The 18,190-nt window shown below is 39.8% G+C and overlaps 1 protein-coding gene across 4 annotated transcripts in view; it reads right to left on the minus strand.

Moving 5' to 3' along the window:
- dctd (dCMP deaminase) overlaps positions 1 to 11,392 on the minus strand; it is a 44,976-nt gene extending 33,584 nt beyond the window's left edge. The window contains exon 1 of one of the 4 annotated variants that reach the window (XM_073477551.1): positions 11,227 to 11,392. Coding sequence is in view for 2 of the 4 variants with exons in the window: in XM_073477528.1 (XP_073333629.1) it covers positions 11,244 to 11,284 (41 nt within the window). In the remaining 2 variants the exon portion in view is untranslated. Of the gene's footprint in view, positions 1 to 8,692; positions 8,749 to 11,166 lie in introns of those variants that run through there. The other 3 variants (XM_073477528.1, XM_073477543.1, XM_073477535.1) reach the window with 3 other exon arrangements.
- Between the last annotated feature and the right edge of the window lie 6,798 nt (positions 11,393 to 18,190).

Below are 18,190 nucleotides of genomic sequence, written 5' to 3' on the forward strand. Positions count from 1 at the left end.
GACTCCAGCGACTTGATGGCAGCGATTAAGATGACAACTTTACAAAAGAAATGCCAAGTTTGTCCAGCCGTGTTGACGAAGCAGAGACCCGTGTGGCACGCATGGAGGACTGGGCAGCAGAGGTAAATGCGGTGCTCTGTGCCTCTGTCAAACAGCAAAAGATTCTCCAAGTTAAGTGGCAGACCTGGAGTCCCGATATTTCCGATATTTGGAGTGGCAGAGGGAGAGGAGGGAAGCTCGGTTCCCCATTTCATTACAACTCTCCTTAAACAGGAGCTGCCGCTGCCGCAGGAATTAGATTTAAAAATCCAGCGGGCACTTCGCTCCTTAGCGCAGAAACCTATAACCGGAGACCCACTCAGGCCCATTATTATCAATTTCCAGGAGTTTATAACTAAGGAACTGGTACTGAGGGAGGCCTGGAAAAAGGGCAATGTATTGCTTGGCAACCGTGTGATCTACTCTGACCATGACTACGCGGCTGAGAACGTCAAAAAGCGCAAGGAGTACAACGCAGTCAAGAGAGCTTTAAAGGAGAAAGGGATACGTTTCCAAACGCCTTACACCAGCATGAGGATCTATTGGGACACTGGAGTCAGGACATACAGCAGCGCAGATGCGGCATGGCAGGAGTTACACAGACGGGGCTACAGAGTGGACCCGCTGCAGGTGAGGGAGAGAGTCTGCTCTGGATTCCTGCCTTTCGGGGCTAATCGGATGGGAGCGGGGACCGCACCGTCAGGAGAATGGCAACGCCTCTGCACAGAGAGCAAAGAAGTGACTGCGGGAGTTCCAGAGGGGTAACACAGAGGAGAACTGCTATACTTTCTGCTATACGCTAACAAATGTGTGGTAATTTTCAGAGTTTGATCCTGCCTTGTAATTAATCTTTTGGCCTCATTATTTGATTATCACCGGGAAGAGTAGTCTCAATCACCATTATATTTAAGTTGGACTAATAGGATGGTGATAGTTCTTTTGCTAGAATTAATAACCATCTCTAATATCGGGCCCTCTCTAGATGAGAGGCTTAACCCTCGACCCTCCAACTGGGTCACTCAGGGGGAGATAGATCTCCTCCTCTTTTGGAGGCCTAGGTTTTCTTATGTTTTCTTTTGTAAAATAGTTATGGTTGTTACTGTTCTGTGTTCTCTTCTGGGGGAGACCAATATTATATGTGATGCATATGTCAAGGTCAGATAGCTTAAAGATCACATCCTTGAATGTAAATGGCCTAAGAAATCCAATTAAGAGAAGCAAAGTGTTGGCAAAGTTAAAAAAAGATAAATCACAGGTTGTAATGCTTCAGGAAACTCATATGTCTAATGAAGAACATAATAAGTTGAAGAGGTTTGGATACCTGAATTCTTTTTACAGCTCCTGTAAAAATAGCAGGAAAAGAGGAGTCGCTATTATGGTGTCTAATTCTTTGAATTTCGACTTAATTAAGGAAGAAGGAGACAAGGAAGGCAGATATATTTTAGTCAAAGGAAAACTTGATAATGTATTGGTCACATTTGCTTCTATCTATGTACCTCCAGAAAGTGATAAAAAATTATTTACTCAGCTCTTTGACAAAATTGTAACTTTCAGTGAGGGTATATTAGTCTGCGCTGGCGACTGGAATACAGTCCTCAATTACTCCCTGGACACGACAAGTAAAAAACAACACAAATTGCACATGTCAAAAGCCTTAATATCTTAATCAAAGAGACTGGTATGTTTGATGTCTGGAAGAATCTCCATACTTCTAATAAAGACTTCACTAATTTTTCAGCCACACATCAGATTCACTTAAGAATAGATTTCTTTCTGATGAGTATCGTAGACAGACATAGGGTGAAAGAATGCTCAATAGGAACCTCAGATGTTTCAGACCATAATGCAGTTTACTTAACTATACATTTAAATGACAGACATAAAAACACACTGTGGAGAATGAATATCGGGATTCTGAATAACACAACAACCGTGAATGAAATAAAAAGAGAAATTAAAGGCTTTATTGAAAATAACACTAACGGTGAAGCAGAACCAACAATAGTATGGGATACGGTTAAAGCAATTATGAGAGGGAATTTGATTTCACGGACGGCTTACATGAATAAAGCGAAGAGGTTAAGATATGAAAAATTACAGGAAGAATTGAAAAAAAAAATAGAGAAACAACAACAAATAGATAAAGATATAAGGCTGACGGATCAGTTAAAAGAAGTCAGAAAACAAATAGATGCAACTCTGACTGATGAATTGGAAAAGAAACATAGATTCACAAAACAAACCTTTTACAAACATGGCCCCAAAGCAACAAAGGTTCTGGCAAGACTCCTTAGAACACAACAAATTAAAAATTGCATATTTAAGATTAGAGACCCATTGAGTAATGTTTTATCTTTCAAACCTGAGGAAATTGAAAACTGCTTCAAAGAATATTACAGGTCACTATACTCAGAACCAGACCCAGTGGATGATGAGATGATTAATAAATACTTACTATCACTAGATCTTCCCTCCATAGGAAAGCTACAAAATGAATCTTTGTCCACTCCAATTACTAAGAAAGAATTAGACAGTGCTATCAGCAATCTGAAAAACAATAAGTGCCCAGGGAGTGAATTGGACTCTTAAATATGCTAAAATACCCCTGTCATGGAAAGAAGCACTGATATCAGTGATACCAAAGGAAGGCAACGACAAAGAGCTATGTGAATCTTATTGGCCGATCTCCATACTAAACATAGATTATAAAATATTCACATCCATAATTTCTAGAAGGCTGGAATATTTCCTTCCTGACTTAATAAATGAAGACCAAACTGGGTTCATAAAGGGCAGACAAACGCAGGATAATATTAGATGCACACTACATATTATAGAGCAAATTAATAAAAGACAACTCAGCGCAGTCTTGATTAGCCTCGATGCCGAGAAGGCATTCGGTAGAGTTAGCTGGTAGGGTTGGGCGATATGTTAAAAATTTCCAACCGGCCACCGTCAGCCCATCAACCGGGCAGTTGCCAATATATTTGGCAGTTGTGTGTGTGTGGCGGAGAAAAAAAAAAAAGAGGGGGGATATTGTATTCATGTGATGTCTGAAAAAAATCTAAAAATGACTTTCAGAATAGGACTATTCACATGAACGCCACCTCATGTCAGAAAAACAACTCGGCAACTCGGATCTTCCGACACCACATGAATGCAGCAAAAAAGTTTAGCGTGCTTTGCGGGCGCAGGGGGCAAGGTCTCAGGCTACTGCAATGGAGGAACAGCTCGTTGCAAAAAAGAACACAAAATCCCCTATTTGGGATTATTTTGGATTTAGACCTGACGCAACCGGCAAACCCAAAGACACAAGTCAGGCAATTTGCTGTCTATACAAACGAGTGGTGCCAGCAAAAGATTCCAACACCACCAATTTGCACGAGCATTTGCGAATTCATCATCCTGAAGAGCACGCCAAGCTAACACCGAGAGAGGCAGCTCCCTCAACTGCCACTGGAAAAGCCATGCTTCACCCGCCGAAAATCTTCACTGCTTTTGCCAAATCCACTAAATATCTGAAGGGCAGTCCGAGATGGACGCAGTGCACGTTGGCTGTGTCTAGATTTCTGGCCAAAGATATGATGTCTTTTCACACAGTGGAAAAGGATTCTTTCAAGGAGATGCTGAAAACTTTCGACAAGCAGTATGAGCTACACTACTACCGCTACACTACTACCGCTAAAACCGGTAGTAGTGTACTACACTAAAACCGCCATACCAGATCTATACAACAAAGTCAGGGCTGAACTAAGTAAAGAGCTGGAGGCAGCGGACTTTGTCGCACTGACCACGGACATGTGGTCAACAACAAACATTACATTACTGAACATTGGGAACTTCAAACAAAATGTCTGGAAACAACATATGTTCCTGATGACCACACAGCCGCGGTGCTGGCTGAAGAGCTGCGAGAGTGCACTCAAGAATGGGGAACCTGAGAGGAAAGGGTGTCTTGTGTCACAACCGACAATGGAGCCAACATTGTTAGTGCCATCAGGGAACTTGACTGGCCATGGCTTAATTGTTTTGGACACAACCTGAACGTGGCAGTAAATAACGCCATTAAGAAGGATAAAGAAATACGACCGGGCCTTTGCAGCATGCCGCTCCATCAATGGAGCCTTTGCGCACAGTTGGCAGAGGCGAAGGGAACTGCGCAAGGCACAAGAGGATCTTAACCTGCCACAACATTCCCTGATAACGGTAATAGCCTATTTTGGTCTTATTTCATTTAAATTAAATCTATTTCTGATAGGTGCTAGAATCTGGGCAAAAATGTTTTTCGTCTGCGCTGTGGCCTATATGCTACTTATTAAACTCACAATTATAGTGTTAAGTTTCAATAGAGTGCAGCACAAAATATATTTATAAGGAAATTGTGGATTAATGTGTCGGCGCATGTCCAGCCACACACATATTGTGTGCCAGGATGAAAGTTAACGGCATCCGCCTAAATATTTTGTGTTTGTGTGGGTATGTTTTTTAAGGATTGTCCAACTCGCTGGGGGACGAAACAGAAGATGGTGCAGCGGGTCCTGGAACAAGCTCCGGCCGTTAAAAGGGTTTTAGTTATTCAAGCAAAAGCCTACAAGAAGCTTTTAGAACAGCTATAACAGCTTAAGTTTTTTTTGCCATGTCCACAACAGCATTATTATAAAGACACAGCACAAAGGGACATTATTTTATTTATTATTATTTTCGATATTTTTATTTATTTATTTAGTCAATAAGTCTATGAGAGGCTTTTAGAGCAGCTTGAACAGCTTAAGTTTTTTTTTTTTTTGCCTCATTCGCAACGGCATTATTATAGACAGCGCAAAGGGAGCGGACATATTATTTTATGTGATTGTGTGATTTTTCACTTTATTTTTCCAATGTCCTTTGTTTATATTTACTTATTTGTTATTATAGGCTACTGTGTCACTTTTGTGGACCAACTGTTTATTCTGTTTGAATAAATTTACATGCGCCATTGCGCCTTATCCTCTGACTGTGGTCTTTAATGTCAAAATTAATGAATGGAAATTTTACTGAAACATACAGCCTATAGGCTATACTGTTATTCATTTAACAAAAAATAAATCACCTTGAGATCTTTGCTGAGTAATAAGCTGTAAAGACAGGCTGAAGACGGCTGTCTGACACCATTTTAAAAAGAGTCTGATGGCTGCAGAAGGCCGCATTCGCTCACAGCCTCTAAATGAGCAAACAGGTGGGAGATCAGGATAACATACCTGTCCTATTATAACGATCGGGGTGCACAACTGCACTTGATGTAGTTCTCAAATATGGTTTATGAATTAACGTTACTTTCAGCTCCGCCATTTTGTGAAAGACTCGTTGGAAATCTTGTGTGAAGCTGCCAGTTCCAATACGCTCACACTTTGAATTGTGCTCTACATAGTAATTATGAACTATATGTACCGTGTTGAATTCTGTGGAGGCAGACCATTAATTAAGCAAAATAAAATGACAAAAATTGCCCAAAAAAAAAATCGCCAAAAATAAAACCAACCGTGATGGACTCAGCCGATGGGTGATTGGCGATATATTCATCCAATCGCCCAAGCCTATTAGCTGGCCTTTTCTTTATAAAGTTCTGGAGAGATTTGGCTTTAATAACCAATTTATTAGTTGCATAAAAGCTCTCTATAGTAACCCTACTGCCAGACTGAGGATCAATGGCTTTCTGACAGGCAACTTTAACCTCAATAGAGGTACAAGGCAGGGATATTGCCTCAGCCCCTCCCTCTTCACGTTATTTATTGAGCCGTTAGCTCAGGATATCAGAAAAAATAATGAACTGGAAGGGATTAACATAGCAACAGAGGAGCACAAATTAGGTCTGTTTGCTGATGATATCATCGCCTACTTAAAAAACCCAAATGTAACAATTCCCAGACTTTTGACCACTTTAGAAAATTTTGGCAGGATGTCAGGATACAAACTGAACATCAAAAAAACACAGGTACTGTGCTTAAATTACATACCAAATAGCAAAATTAGGAGTAACTATAAACTAAAGTGGGACACAAAGTGGATAAAATATCTAGGAGTAATAATCACACAGAACTTAAATAACCTGTATGAATCTAATTATTCTACTTTGAGCGATAAAATTCAGAAAGACATAACACGTTGGTCAACATTAATTTTGGATTTCAGTTCGAGGATAGAGGTGATAAAAATGAATGTACTGCCCAGGCTATATGTCTTCCTCTCACTACCCGTTAGGATCCCAGAATCTCAGTTCTCCGCATGGAACAAATTAATATCTCGATTTTTTTGGGCAGGTGCTAAAACAAGGGTAAAACTCAGAACACGCCAGTTAGATAAAGAACGTGGAGGTCTCGCCCTGCCTGACTTCAAACAATATTATTGGGCGGCTCAACTGCAATACATTGTTTATTGGTGTTCCCCTGCATATTAAGCAAGGTGGAAACATATTGAATTCAATTTAGGTAAAGTGCCACCTCCTGCCAAATTAGTGGGGAAAGAATGTACAGTCCATAAGGAAGATAATGCTATCTTGAGAGACACTTTGAAAACATGGTTTGAGATTGTCAAGAAAAACAAATTGGAAGGTGACAGTAAATTACTAATATGGCCCTCTAAAACACCCAGTTTTGGTCCCAGTGTGTCAGATGATACATTCATCCAGTGGGCAGAGAGGGCAATAACAGCAATATGTACACTTGTTGATAGGAAAACCTTTAAGTCCTTTGAAAAACTCAAACAACAGTTTAAACTTGAAAACAGAGACCTATACCGGTACTTACAGCTACGACACTTTTACGACAAGGAAGTGAATAGGCACTTATCAGCGGGGATTAATGAGATGATTGTATTTCTGACGGGTACATACAAAAGAATTCCCTCAAAGATTGTATTGAAACTGTATAGCAGTCTCCAAAAATGTAATGGAAGAAATTCATTATATGTCAAATCAAAATGGGAACAAGAATTCAATGTCACATTGTCTGAGAGTGATTGGTTTTCCATGTGCAACACACAACAATCTTGGCGAGAATTCGGATGGAAAAATCTCATACGCTTTTTTATCACCCCACACATAAAGACTAAACAATTACAATTACAACAGAAATGTTGGAGAGGGTGTGGACATGTAGACGCCAATCGCTCCCATATCTTTTGGTCATGTGTAAGAATACAGTTATTTTGGAACAATGTCATTCAAATAATGGAGGAAATTTTAAACCTAAAAGTACCTAAAAGTAGTAGGGATCCACGGATTGTATATCTGGGACTTATACCTGCTGAAGTAATTGAAAAGAAAGACACTTACCTCTTTAAAATATTGACAATTGCTACTAAAAAGGCCTTGACAAGGAACTGGTTGAAAAGCAACCCCCCAATGCCAAGACAATGGCTGGACATTGTTGAGGAAATATATACCATGGAAAAATTTACTTTTCGCTTGAGAGATAGAGAAGGAGATTTTGAACAAAAATGGCAGAAATGGACAGCATTCAAGGACAAATCCCAGCCACAACAGACTTTAAAAAAAAAGGATAAGAACGTGGAACACCTCCCCCAGTATGTTACTGTTTTTATTTTAATTATGTGTTGTCGTTGTTGTTTTTTGTAACATCCACCTTGCGGCTTTGGCCTAGGTGTTTTGTTTGTTACTTGAAAATGGCAGAATAAAATAAAGTTTAAAAAAAAAAACACTGCAACATTGACTGCAGTTTAGGGGCCATCTTATTACTGCAAGCGCTTTCTGCTGCCTCAAGATGCACCAGCAATGCCCCTGATCACATCTCATTTTAAGACTACTTGTCTGAAAACTAGCAACAACACTTTCAGATGGGCACTGATGCTAGAGGATCGCTACAGGTTATGTAATTGATGTGTTCTTCATTAAATACTCATTATTTAATCTACCCACATCCCATCCCCTATTAATCAGAATGATAATTTTTATAACCTAAGCTCAAGAAATGAATATGTGCTTTACACACCAAAGATATATCAAGCTGTGATAGTGTAACAGGTTGAGCTCGTAAGTGAAAGGTTGGCAATTCAAGACTCCTCTCCCCCATGTAAGATTTCTCGTTGCATTTTTTTGCTGTAAAGACACTTTTTATTCTCGACACGGTACAAATAAGGGCTTATTGTCATTTTTCAAATTTCTAACTTGAAAAAATGGGTTCATCCCCATAGGTGCAATGCTGCCAGAATGCACTGGAGCGCCACTCTGGCACTTTTTTTCCCCTCAAAGTGTGGATATAAAATGTTCGCAGTTTGCATAATCCGCTTGAATGTTAAAATGTTAAAGTGACGAATTGCTATTGCCAGCTCTGCATGCTCAACTCGTTACATTATGTGACATGCAACGAGCTGGGCACGTACCTTATCATCCTGTCAGTCACTCTGTGTGCGAGGGCTGAGGGGCTGCATTTCACTGACCTACACACTCAAAACAAGTTACTAAGGTTTACAGCACAGCAACAGAAGCAGCGACGGTGTTTGGGACCCTTTGGCAACAAACTATTACCTATATTCATTTAAAACATGAAATGTTTGTCCAGACTTTGCACAGAGTCAATTAGGAGTTTCTGCTCTGACATTTTAAGTGGCAAAAACATTTACAGTGCACAGCAGCAGCTTTGAAGAACTATCAGCCTACCTTGCGCTGTCTGTTGTCACCCACTCCAAAAAGTGTCCCATGCCAGGTTTTGCACAAGGTTCGCTGTGATAAATATGGAAGCCCATTTCCGCCAGTTAAAGAAAGGGATAAGATGAAAACTAAGGTTGATGAATAAATATTCTCCTGATAAGTCAGAATTATGAGAGACAATGTCAATATTAAAATCATATTATACTAAAAGACAACACCCACCACAGCCAGTCTGTTCACCCTGCTGCCATCTAGCAAAAGATATGGAAGTATCTGCTGCCATACCACCAGACTACAGAGAAGCTTCATCCCTTAGGCTGTGAGACTCCTCAATTCATCATCAACCCTCCATTTTCTAAAATACACTACCAGTCAAAAGTTTGGACACACCGTCTAATTCAATAGTTTTTCTTCATTTTTATTATTTTCTACATTGTAGATCAATACTGAAGACATCAAAACTATTAAGGAACACATATGGAATTATGCAGTAAACAAAAAAGTGTTAAACAAACCAGAATGTTTTATATTTTATATTCTTCAAAGTAGCCACCTTTTGCTTTGATGACAGCTTTGCACACTCTTGGCATTCTCTCAATCAGATTCATGAGGTAGTCACCTGGAATGGTTTTCCAAAAGTTTTGAAGGAGTGCTGAAGCACTTGTTGGCTGCTTTGCCTTCACTCTGCGGTCCAACTCATCACAAACCATCTCAATTGGGTTTAGGTCGGGTGATTGTGGAGGCCCGGTCATCTGAAGCAGCACTCCATCACTCGTCTTCTTGGTCAGATGGCCATTACAAAGCCTGGAGTTGTGTTTGGAGTCATTGTCCTGCTGAAAAACAAATGATGGTCCCACTAAGCACAAACCAGAAGGGATGGCATGTCGCTGCAGAATGCTGTGGAAGCCATGCTGGTTAAGTGTGCCTTGAACTTTGAATAAATCACCAACAGCGTCACAAGCAAAGCACCTCCACACCATCACATCGCCTCCTCCATGCTTCACGGTGGGAACCACACATGTAGAAACCATCTACTCACCTTTTCTGCGTCTCACAAAGACACGGCGGGTGGAACCAAAAATCTCAAATTTGAACTCTTCAGACCAAAGTACAGCTTTCCACTGGTCTAATGTCCAATCCTTGTGTTTCTTGGCCTAAGCACTTCTCTTCTTCTTGTTGTTCTTCCTCAGTAGTGGCTTCTTTGCAACAATTCTACCATGAAGGCCTGATTCACGCAGTCTCCTCTGAACAGTTGATGTTGAGATGTGCCTGCTACTTGAACTCTGTGAAGCATTTATGTGGGCTCTAATCTGAGGTGTTGTTAATTTGCGGTCTCTGAGGCTGGTTACTCTAATGAACTTATCATCTGCTGCAGAGGTAACTCTTGGTCTTCCTTTCCTGGGGCGGTCCTCATGAGAGCCAGTTTCATCATAGCGTTTGATGGTTTTCAAACCATCAAACGCACTTGAGGATACATTCAAAGTTCTTGAAATTTTCCGGATTGACTGATGCTCGTGTCTTAAAGTAATGATGGACTGTCATTTCTCTTTACTTAGCCGATTGGTTCTTGCCATAATATGTATTAGAACAGCAGTCGAATAGGGCTATTCACTGTATTGAATTGTGTAACAAACCTAGCTCTGCACAACACAACTGATCGTCACAAACACATTAAGAAGGCAAGAAATTCCACAAATTAACTCTTGACAAGGCGCAGCTGTTAATTAAAAACCATTCCAGGTGACTACCTCATGAATCTGATTGAGAGAACGCCAAGAGTGTGCAAAGCTATCATCAAAGCAAAAGGTGGCTACTTTGAAGAATAAAAAATGTAAAATATATTCTGGTTTGTTTAACACTTTTTTGTTTACTACATAATTCCATATGTGTTCCTTCATAGTTTTGATGTCTTCAGTATTGATCTAAATTGTAGAAAATAATAAAAATTAAGAAAAAACTATTGAATGAGAAGGTGTGTCCAAACTTTTGACTGGTAGTGTAGCACAAAGGACTAAAACATAGTTTAGTTTTTTAAATCCTAGTTATTTAAACACACTGGTTAAAACACATGGTTGATGTTTAAAAATGTAATATATATATCATATATATATAATATATAATATATATAATAAATATATATATATATAATAAATATATATATATATATATATATATATATATATATATATATATATTGTATATATAATAAGTGCAGTTGACGTATTCTGTAGATATTACACACAAAAACAACACAATCACTCAACAAAGAAAAACTTTACCAAGCTAGTTAAAGTTTAAGTCAGACGGCATGAAGGGGCTGAATAAACAATTGTCTTTATGATTTCATGATAAATGTAACAAACATTGAGACGGAACGATAAGTGGTACACTGATTCACTAACTAAACTAAGCTACTTAATGGAAAATAGACGAAGCAACTTTACAAACACCGAGGTAAAACAACAGCATGTAGGCGGACATACTCGATCAGCGTAAGCTATGTCTCCTCGCCAATCAGACATTTCGTGTCGAGTGTAGCTCACAGGCTCAAACTAGTTACCCATCCAGATGAGCGGGCCTCGGCTGCTCAAATTCTTCCATAGTCTTCCAAATATTGTGAGCTGGATGTGAAAGTCAGTCACGGCAGTGACTACGACACGCCACACTGGCTCTGCACAACATCAACACGAAGAAAGCAGGAAACAATCTCCCTTCCTCTTTCTTCTTCTTTTTAGCGTGTTAATGGCAGTTGGCAAACAACAAATTGGCGCATTACCGCCACCACCTGGCATGGAGTGTGACAAGAAGGTCAAGTATGTGCTATATTTAAAAAAAGAAGAAGAAAAGAAACCGTTAGTCTCTCAAATATGTTGGTTACTCTGAGGTACTGAAATAGGATCTGATAACACGCACTTCTTGAGTTCTATTGTAGAATGTCTATGAGGTTAAGGTGTATTTTTATGTCCCTGAGGTTTTGAGTCATTTGCCTTCTCTCTTCCTCATATCTCGGACAGTATACCAATACATGCTCTATTGTTTCTTCTTGACTACAGTAATCACATCTGCCTGTAAAATGTATTCCTATTTTGTAAGGTGAACTGATCAGTCCAGTGTGTCCAAAACTAAGTCTGGATATGACCGTCTCAACTTTCTTGTTCCGTCCTGTACACCTCATTTCTCCTTCTTTCCCTTGCACTCTGTAGAAGCAGAGTCCTTATCTTTGTTCTTCCCATTACTTTTGCCACCTTTCCTTCAATCACTGTTTTATAATGGAAATCAATCTCCCGCGCTTAAGTTCAATATTTTTAGCCCCAAATTTTGCCTCCAAGTGCATTAATAAGTGTAAATAAAATTAATCCATAATTTGTATCAAAATAGGCAAAACCTGGAAATGAGATATTCTTTATTAGAAAATTTTAAAAAAAACATTATATCCTAACTAACTAATACCACATAACAAGCAAAATGTTATAACAAATTTGACAAAAAGTAGAAATTAGAGTAGTTATAATAGTTATAGTTGACTGACTCTTCCAGTGGCCGACAGATGAGACAGTGCATGGTTTTACTGTGGAGTTTTCACTTGTGCATGGGTAACTTTGTGAATGTCATCAGGCTGTTCCTGAAAAAGAGAGCTTTGCTCTCAGTGAAACTCCCCTAAATAAATTAAGGTTACAAAATATACAGCATATATTGAATATTGTTCTACTCTTTACATGCACTGTGTTGACAGGGTTAATAAACAAATGATTGAGCTTTTTTAAAACTCTTCACAATACGCATGCAACTGACAGAGCTTGTCAGATACTGTCATTGCATTCTCATAATGTCTGTAGGAGCTATTTGTAAAGTTAGTCTTGGTTGTGTTTAGTTGCAAATTTAATTAGCTAATTATGAGTAAGTTTGTTTGATTAATTTAAGTGTTTGCTTTATTTAGATTTAGATATTTAGACAGTCTAATATTATTTATTATTTGTTTAGGATATTTAGATTAGCAAGATAAGTATTTTGGTTTATTCTTTGGTAAATGGGTCACACTGGGCACTTGAGGTTATTTAGATAGGTAGGCACCTTGAGTACCAGCATGCACCTGGGTGGGCCTATGGTTTTTTACCAGTGCAAAGGAGGAAGCAGCAGCCATGGTTTTCTTTGTTCTTTTGTTTGTTTTATTATTTTGAAATAAATCATCACAAAACGCAAGGATTCAGTTTGGACATTCATCTTCTTTTGCCTGCGTTAAACCACATCCCCATGGTGCATCAGTGGCCTTTTGATTTTGTTTGGTTTAAAGTTTAATTTGTTTTTTATGGACAAATGGCCACTACAACAAGTAAAAAACCCGGTCTTGGATTCAAAGGAAGGATCTTTCATCATTGGACAGATTGGATCTTTTTGGATTATGGATTGATGATCAGCATGGATTGTTTTGTTCAACACGTTTTGTAATATCGACATCAGTGGGACACGGCCTGCGGCTCAGATGAACAAAAGTGCTGCTCAGCCTATCCTCACAAGATACTGGTATGTAATACTACTGCTGTATTGGACAACAGCCAAACGAGTGGAGTTTGAAAGTATTTCATATCAAATCGGAAAAAAGTTTGAACGACGCTGAATAGCCGTACGTCAGCATTACGCACACTCTACGCATAGCTCTCAGCGGCTTTCATTCATAAAATTGCTCAGTGTGTTGTGCTGAGTGTGATAACATGGATCTGATCAGCCAATAATTCAATTGTTTTTGCTATTTTATATGCACGTTTTGTCTATTGTGGATTTTGATTGCTGCACAACAAGCAGTTTTGAAAGAATCAAAATGTCTGATGATACGCTGAAAGAGGCTGAATTGGTGCCAGCTAAAAGGACATTTAAACTCACTTCTAAAGGATTGTGCTTCTATATAGAAATGAGCCAAGAAAAAAGGAGTGCAGAGTTCAAACAAGCAAAAAAGTCTGTGGAAAAAATCACTGTGTTAATGGAATCAAATGAAAATGTCGATTTGGTGAACTTGGAGCTTGCAAATCTTATCCAATGTTGTCAAAACGCAAAAGAGCTGCATGCATCTTTAATAAACTTACCTTTGCCACAAGATGAAATTAAAAGACAATGTGAATACTTCGAGGCAAAGATGAAAAAGTTTAATGATTTCACTGAAACGGTAAAACACTGGCTTTCCGAACTGGGTCATCCATATGTGAATCAAAATGTTGAATCTCCTGATGATCAAGGTGTCACTGAAGAAATAAATCCTGACGATAGCGCGTCCAATGTGTCAAGTGTAAAGGCAAACTCTGTAAAACCACACTCCCAGGTATCACGGACCTCCTCGACCGCATCAGCGCGCATTAAAGCCCAGGCCGAAAAGGCAGCGTTGCTGCACTAAAAAGGAAACATTTAATCGAAGATAAGGAGGAAAAACTGAGGAGAGAAAAGGAACAGCTGGAACTGGAAACTGAACTGGCTGCAACAAGTGCAAAACTTAATGTTCTGGAGATCAATTCATCTGCGTGTGGCTCAAAACGTTCAGACGGGATGAACTCTTATTTTGAAAAGAACATTTTTCATAGAGCAAATGTATTGAATCCTGATGCTAACATGTTTGTACCAGTAACCTTGGATAAAAGGGTGAATGTTACTGATGTGCCTGTCATACCTCAACCACAAGTTGTTAGGCCTAAACAAAGCAGAGAAACACGAAGGGATGAGATGTTTTTGGATTTTGGTGAATCAGTGGCTGCTGATCAAGATCAAGCAGGACTACGTCCTCAATATCATGCTCTGACACATGGTTCTCAGGATGAAATTGTAAACATTATGCAGAGACAAAATGACATCGCTGCTCTGCTGGCTCAACAAAATCTAAGCTCTGTCCTTCCATCAAGAAATATCCCTGTGTTCGATGGAGACCCTCTTCACTACAGGTCTTTCATCCGAGCTTTTGAAAATGGAGTGGAGGAGAAAACATGTAAATGGAGTGATCGTTTACATTTTCTTGAACAATACACCAGGGGCGAACCAAGGAACTTAGTGCACAGTTGTCAACACTTGCCTTCAGAGATGGGATACAACAAGGCCAAAATTCTTTTAGCAGAGCATTTTGGAAATTAATACAAAATTGCAAGTGCTTATATGGAAAAGATTCTTAACTGGACACCTGTTAAAAGTGAGGATGTTAAAGCATTACAGTCATTCTCTCTATTTCTGCGAGGATGTTCAAATTTAACAGAACAAATGACGCAAATGAAAGAGCTGGACTTGCCCTCTAACATGAGAAGCATCATCATGAAACTTCCTTACAAGCTAAGGGAAAGATGGAGGAATGTTGCTTATAATCTACTTGAGAAAAATGGTCGAAGAGCACTGTTTGTTGATCTTGTTACTTTTATTGAAAAGCAAGTCAAAATTGCATCAGATCCGCTTTTTGGCAACATTCAAGACTCACCACCTACCAAATCCAAGTCCTCCAAGACCAGCCATTTCATACAAAGGAAGAAGGAAAGCAGTTTTGCTACTAATGTCACCACAATAAAGGAAAGAGATATGACTCAATGTACAGAAAATAAAATCAAGCCCTCCTCAATTCAAAGTTGTCTGTTTTGCTCTCAAAGTAGTCACTCACTGGATAACTGCTCTCAGTTTAGAACGAAATTACATCGGGATAAGATCACTTTCATCAAGGAAAAGGGAATATGTTTTGGTTGCCTGAAAGCAGGCCACATGAGCAAAGACTGTAGGAGTCGTTTGGATTGCAATGTGTGTAACCAAAAGCACCCAGGAATCCTTCATATCGCATGGCAGGATAAAGGCACATCCTCCAAACAATCACAACAGACTGCGAGCCCTCCAAGTGTTTCATCTGTAATGTCACAGACTTGTGGTCATATTGGGGCCGGGGCTGAAGATGATTCTATCTTTTCTGTTGTTGCAGTTAAAGTTAGGAGCCACAAAAGTAACAAAACTGTACACACATATGCTTTTCTGGACCCCGGAAGCTCAGGAACATTTTGCACAGAGAGCCTGGCAAGAAAATTAAATGTGAGTGGCAAAAGGACAAGTTTTCTGATGAGAACAATGGGGCAAAAGAAAATTGTAAATGCTCATATTCTGTCAGGTCTTGAGGTGTCTGGTGTGAACATGAACGATTTCATCCAGTTACCTGACGTTTTAACACAGAGATCCATGCCTGTTTCCTCACTCAATGTCCCTCAACAAAAGGATCTTGTTCAGTGGTCTTATTTGAAGGATGTTAAGGTCCATGACATTGATGCAGATGTAGACCTTCTAATTGGAACTGATGCCCCCAAAGTAATGGAGCCTTGGGAGGTAATAAACAGCCAGGATGAAGGACCCTATGCAGTAAGAACTAGGGTCGGTTGGGTCATTAATGGTCCACTTCGTGGCACAAGCAGTAGGAGTAAGAGTGGCTGCCCTGCTGTAACAGCCAACCGAATCTCCATTGAACATCTTCAAGACATGTTGGTTCAACAATATAACCACGATTTTAATGAGAGATCAGCTGAGGAGCAGACTGAAATGTCCAGAGAAGATGTCAAGTTCATGAATGTTGTAAGCAGCACAACAGAAATGATTGAAGGTCATTATTGTATTGACTTACCTTTCCGACAGGAGGATTGTGTCCTGCCAAACAATCGCTGTGTTGCAGAACAGCGCCTCCAAAGCCTGAAAAGAAAATTCTACAGGAATAACACATTCAAGGAAGAATACACTGCATTCTTAGATGACATGATTGCTCAAGGATATGCTGAAGTGGTGCCGGTTGATCAGCTAAAGCATAGTGATGGAAAGGTGTGGTATATTCCCCATCATGGAGTTTATCATCCCAGAAAAGGCAAGCTGAGAGTTGTTTTTGACTGTGGAGCAACATATAAAGGGACATCACTGAACAGCCAACTCTTGCAGGGACCTGATCTGACCAACAATCTCATTGGAGTCCTCATTCGATTCAGGCAAGAACCTGATGCAGTAATGGCAGACATCAAAGCCATGTTTCACCAAGTTCATGTATCAGATAAACATATCAACTTTCTCCGCTTCCTCTGGTGGCCAAATGGTGATACTGCACAGCCTCCACAGGAGCATCGCATGAGAGTCCATCTGTTTGGTGCTGTATCCTCACCAAGTTGTGCAAATTATGCTCTGAGGAGAACAGCAGAAGACAATGCGCAGCATTTTCCACTTGAAGTAATCAATACAGTGAAACATAATTTTTATGTGGATGACTGCCTGAAAGCTATAGCTTCAGAGGAAGAAGCTGTACAAATGATCAAAAATTTGACTGCTCTCTGTGAAAAAGGAGGATTTACTCTTTCAAAATGGATCAGCAACAGCCGTACTGTGCTGCTGTCAGTCACAGAAGAAAGGAGAGCAAATAAAATGATGGAGCTGGATCTGGATGTTGATCAATTTCCAACAGAGCGAGCACTTGGGCTACAATGGTGCATTGGGACTGATATGTTTCAGTTCAGGACTTTAGTTCGAGAACAACCACACACCAGAAGAGGCATTCTTTCTGTGGTCAGCTCTCTTTATGACCCTTTGGGATTTTTGGCCCCATTCAGTATGCCAGCCAAATTGTTGCTGCAGGAGTTCTGTAGGAGAAACCTGAAGTGGGATGAAGTCATTCCCCATGCCTTCTCTAAGCAATGGTCTGAATGGCTCCAGGATCTTCAAAAAATGGATCAGTTCAAAGTGGAACGATGTATTAAACCCAGAGACTTTGGAGTCCCAGTTTCAGCACAGCTTCACCACTTTTCTGATGCCAGTCAAGTTGGATATGGAACTGTATCTTATTTGAGGCTGGGAAAAGATCAAAAGATACAGGTAGCATTTCTCTCGGGGAAAGCTAGAGTTGCTCCTCTGAAACAGACTACGATCCCAAGATTGGAACTCACAGCTGCAGTTCTTGCTGTTCGAGTTGATAAAATGCTGCGGAAGGAGTTGCAACTTATGCTGGAGAAATCAGTTTTCTGGACAGATAGCACAACAGTTCTTAAATACATCACAAATGAGACCAAACGATTCCACACTTTTGTTGCAAATAGAACTTCTGTCATCAGAGAAGCTTCAGATATTGAGCAGTGGAGATATGTGAGTTCAAAAGAAAATCCAGCAGATGAAGCATCAAGAGGAATGAAAGCTCAGGATTTCCTGACAGGAGGGAGATGGTTAAATGGACCTGAGTTTCTCTCCCAACCAGAGGAGGAATGGCCTAATCTGAAAGGAGATTGTGATGTGATTTCTGACGATGACCCAGAGGTCAAAAGGGACTTGATAGTGAATGCTATTGTCAAGGATGTGGAAAAGGCCACCGGCCAGCTGATTAATTACTTTTCATCCTGGATTAAGTTAAGAACATCTGTGGCTTGGTTTTCAAAAATCAAAGCAGCGCTTAGGACATTGGCACAGAAGAGGAAGGAGTTTAGTGCTTCTGCAGGCCTAAACAAAAAACAAGAAGTGGACAGGAAAGTTCAGAACTTTAAAGTCAAG

This window comes from Pagrus major, chromosome 1, assembly GCF_040436345.1.
Source record: "Pagrus major chromosome 1, Pma_NU_1.0".
Lineage (NCBI taxonomy): Eukaryota > Metazoa > Chordata > Actinopteri > Spariformes > Sparidae > Pagrus > Pagrus major.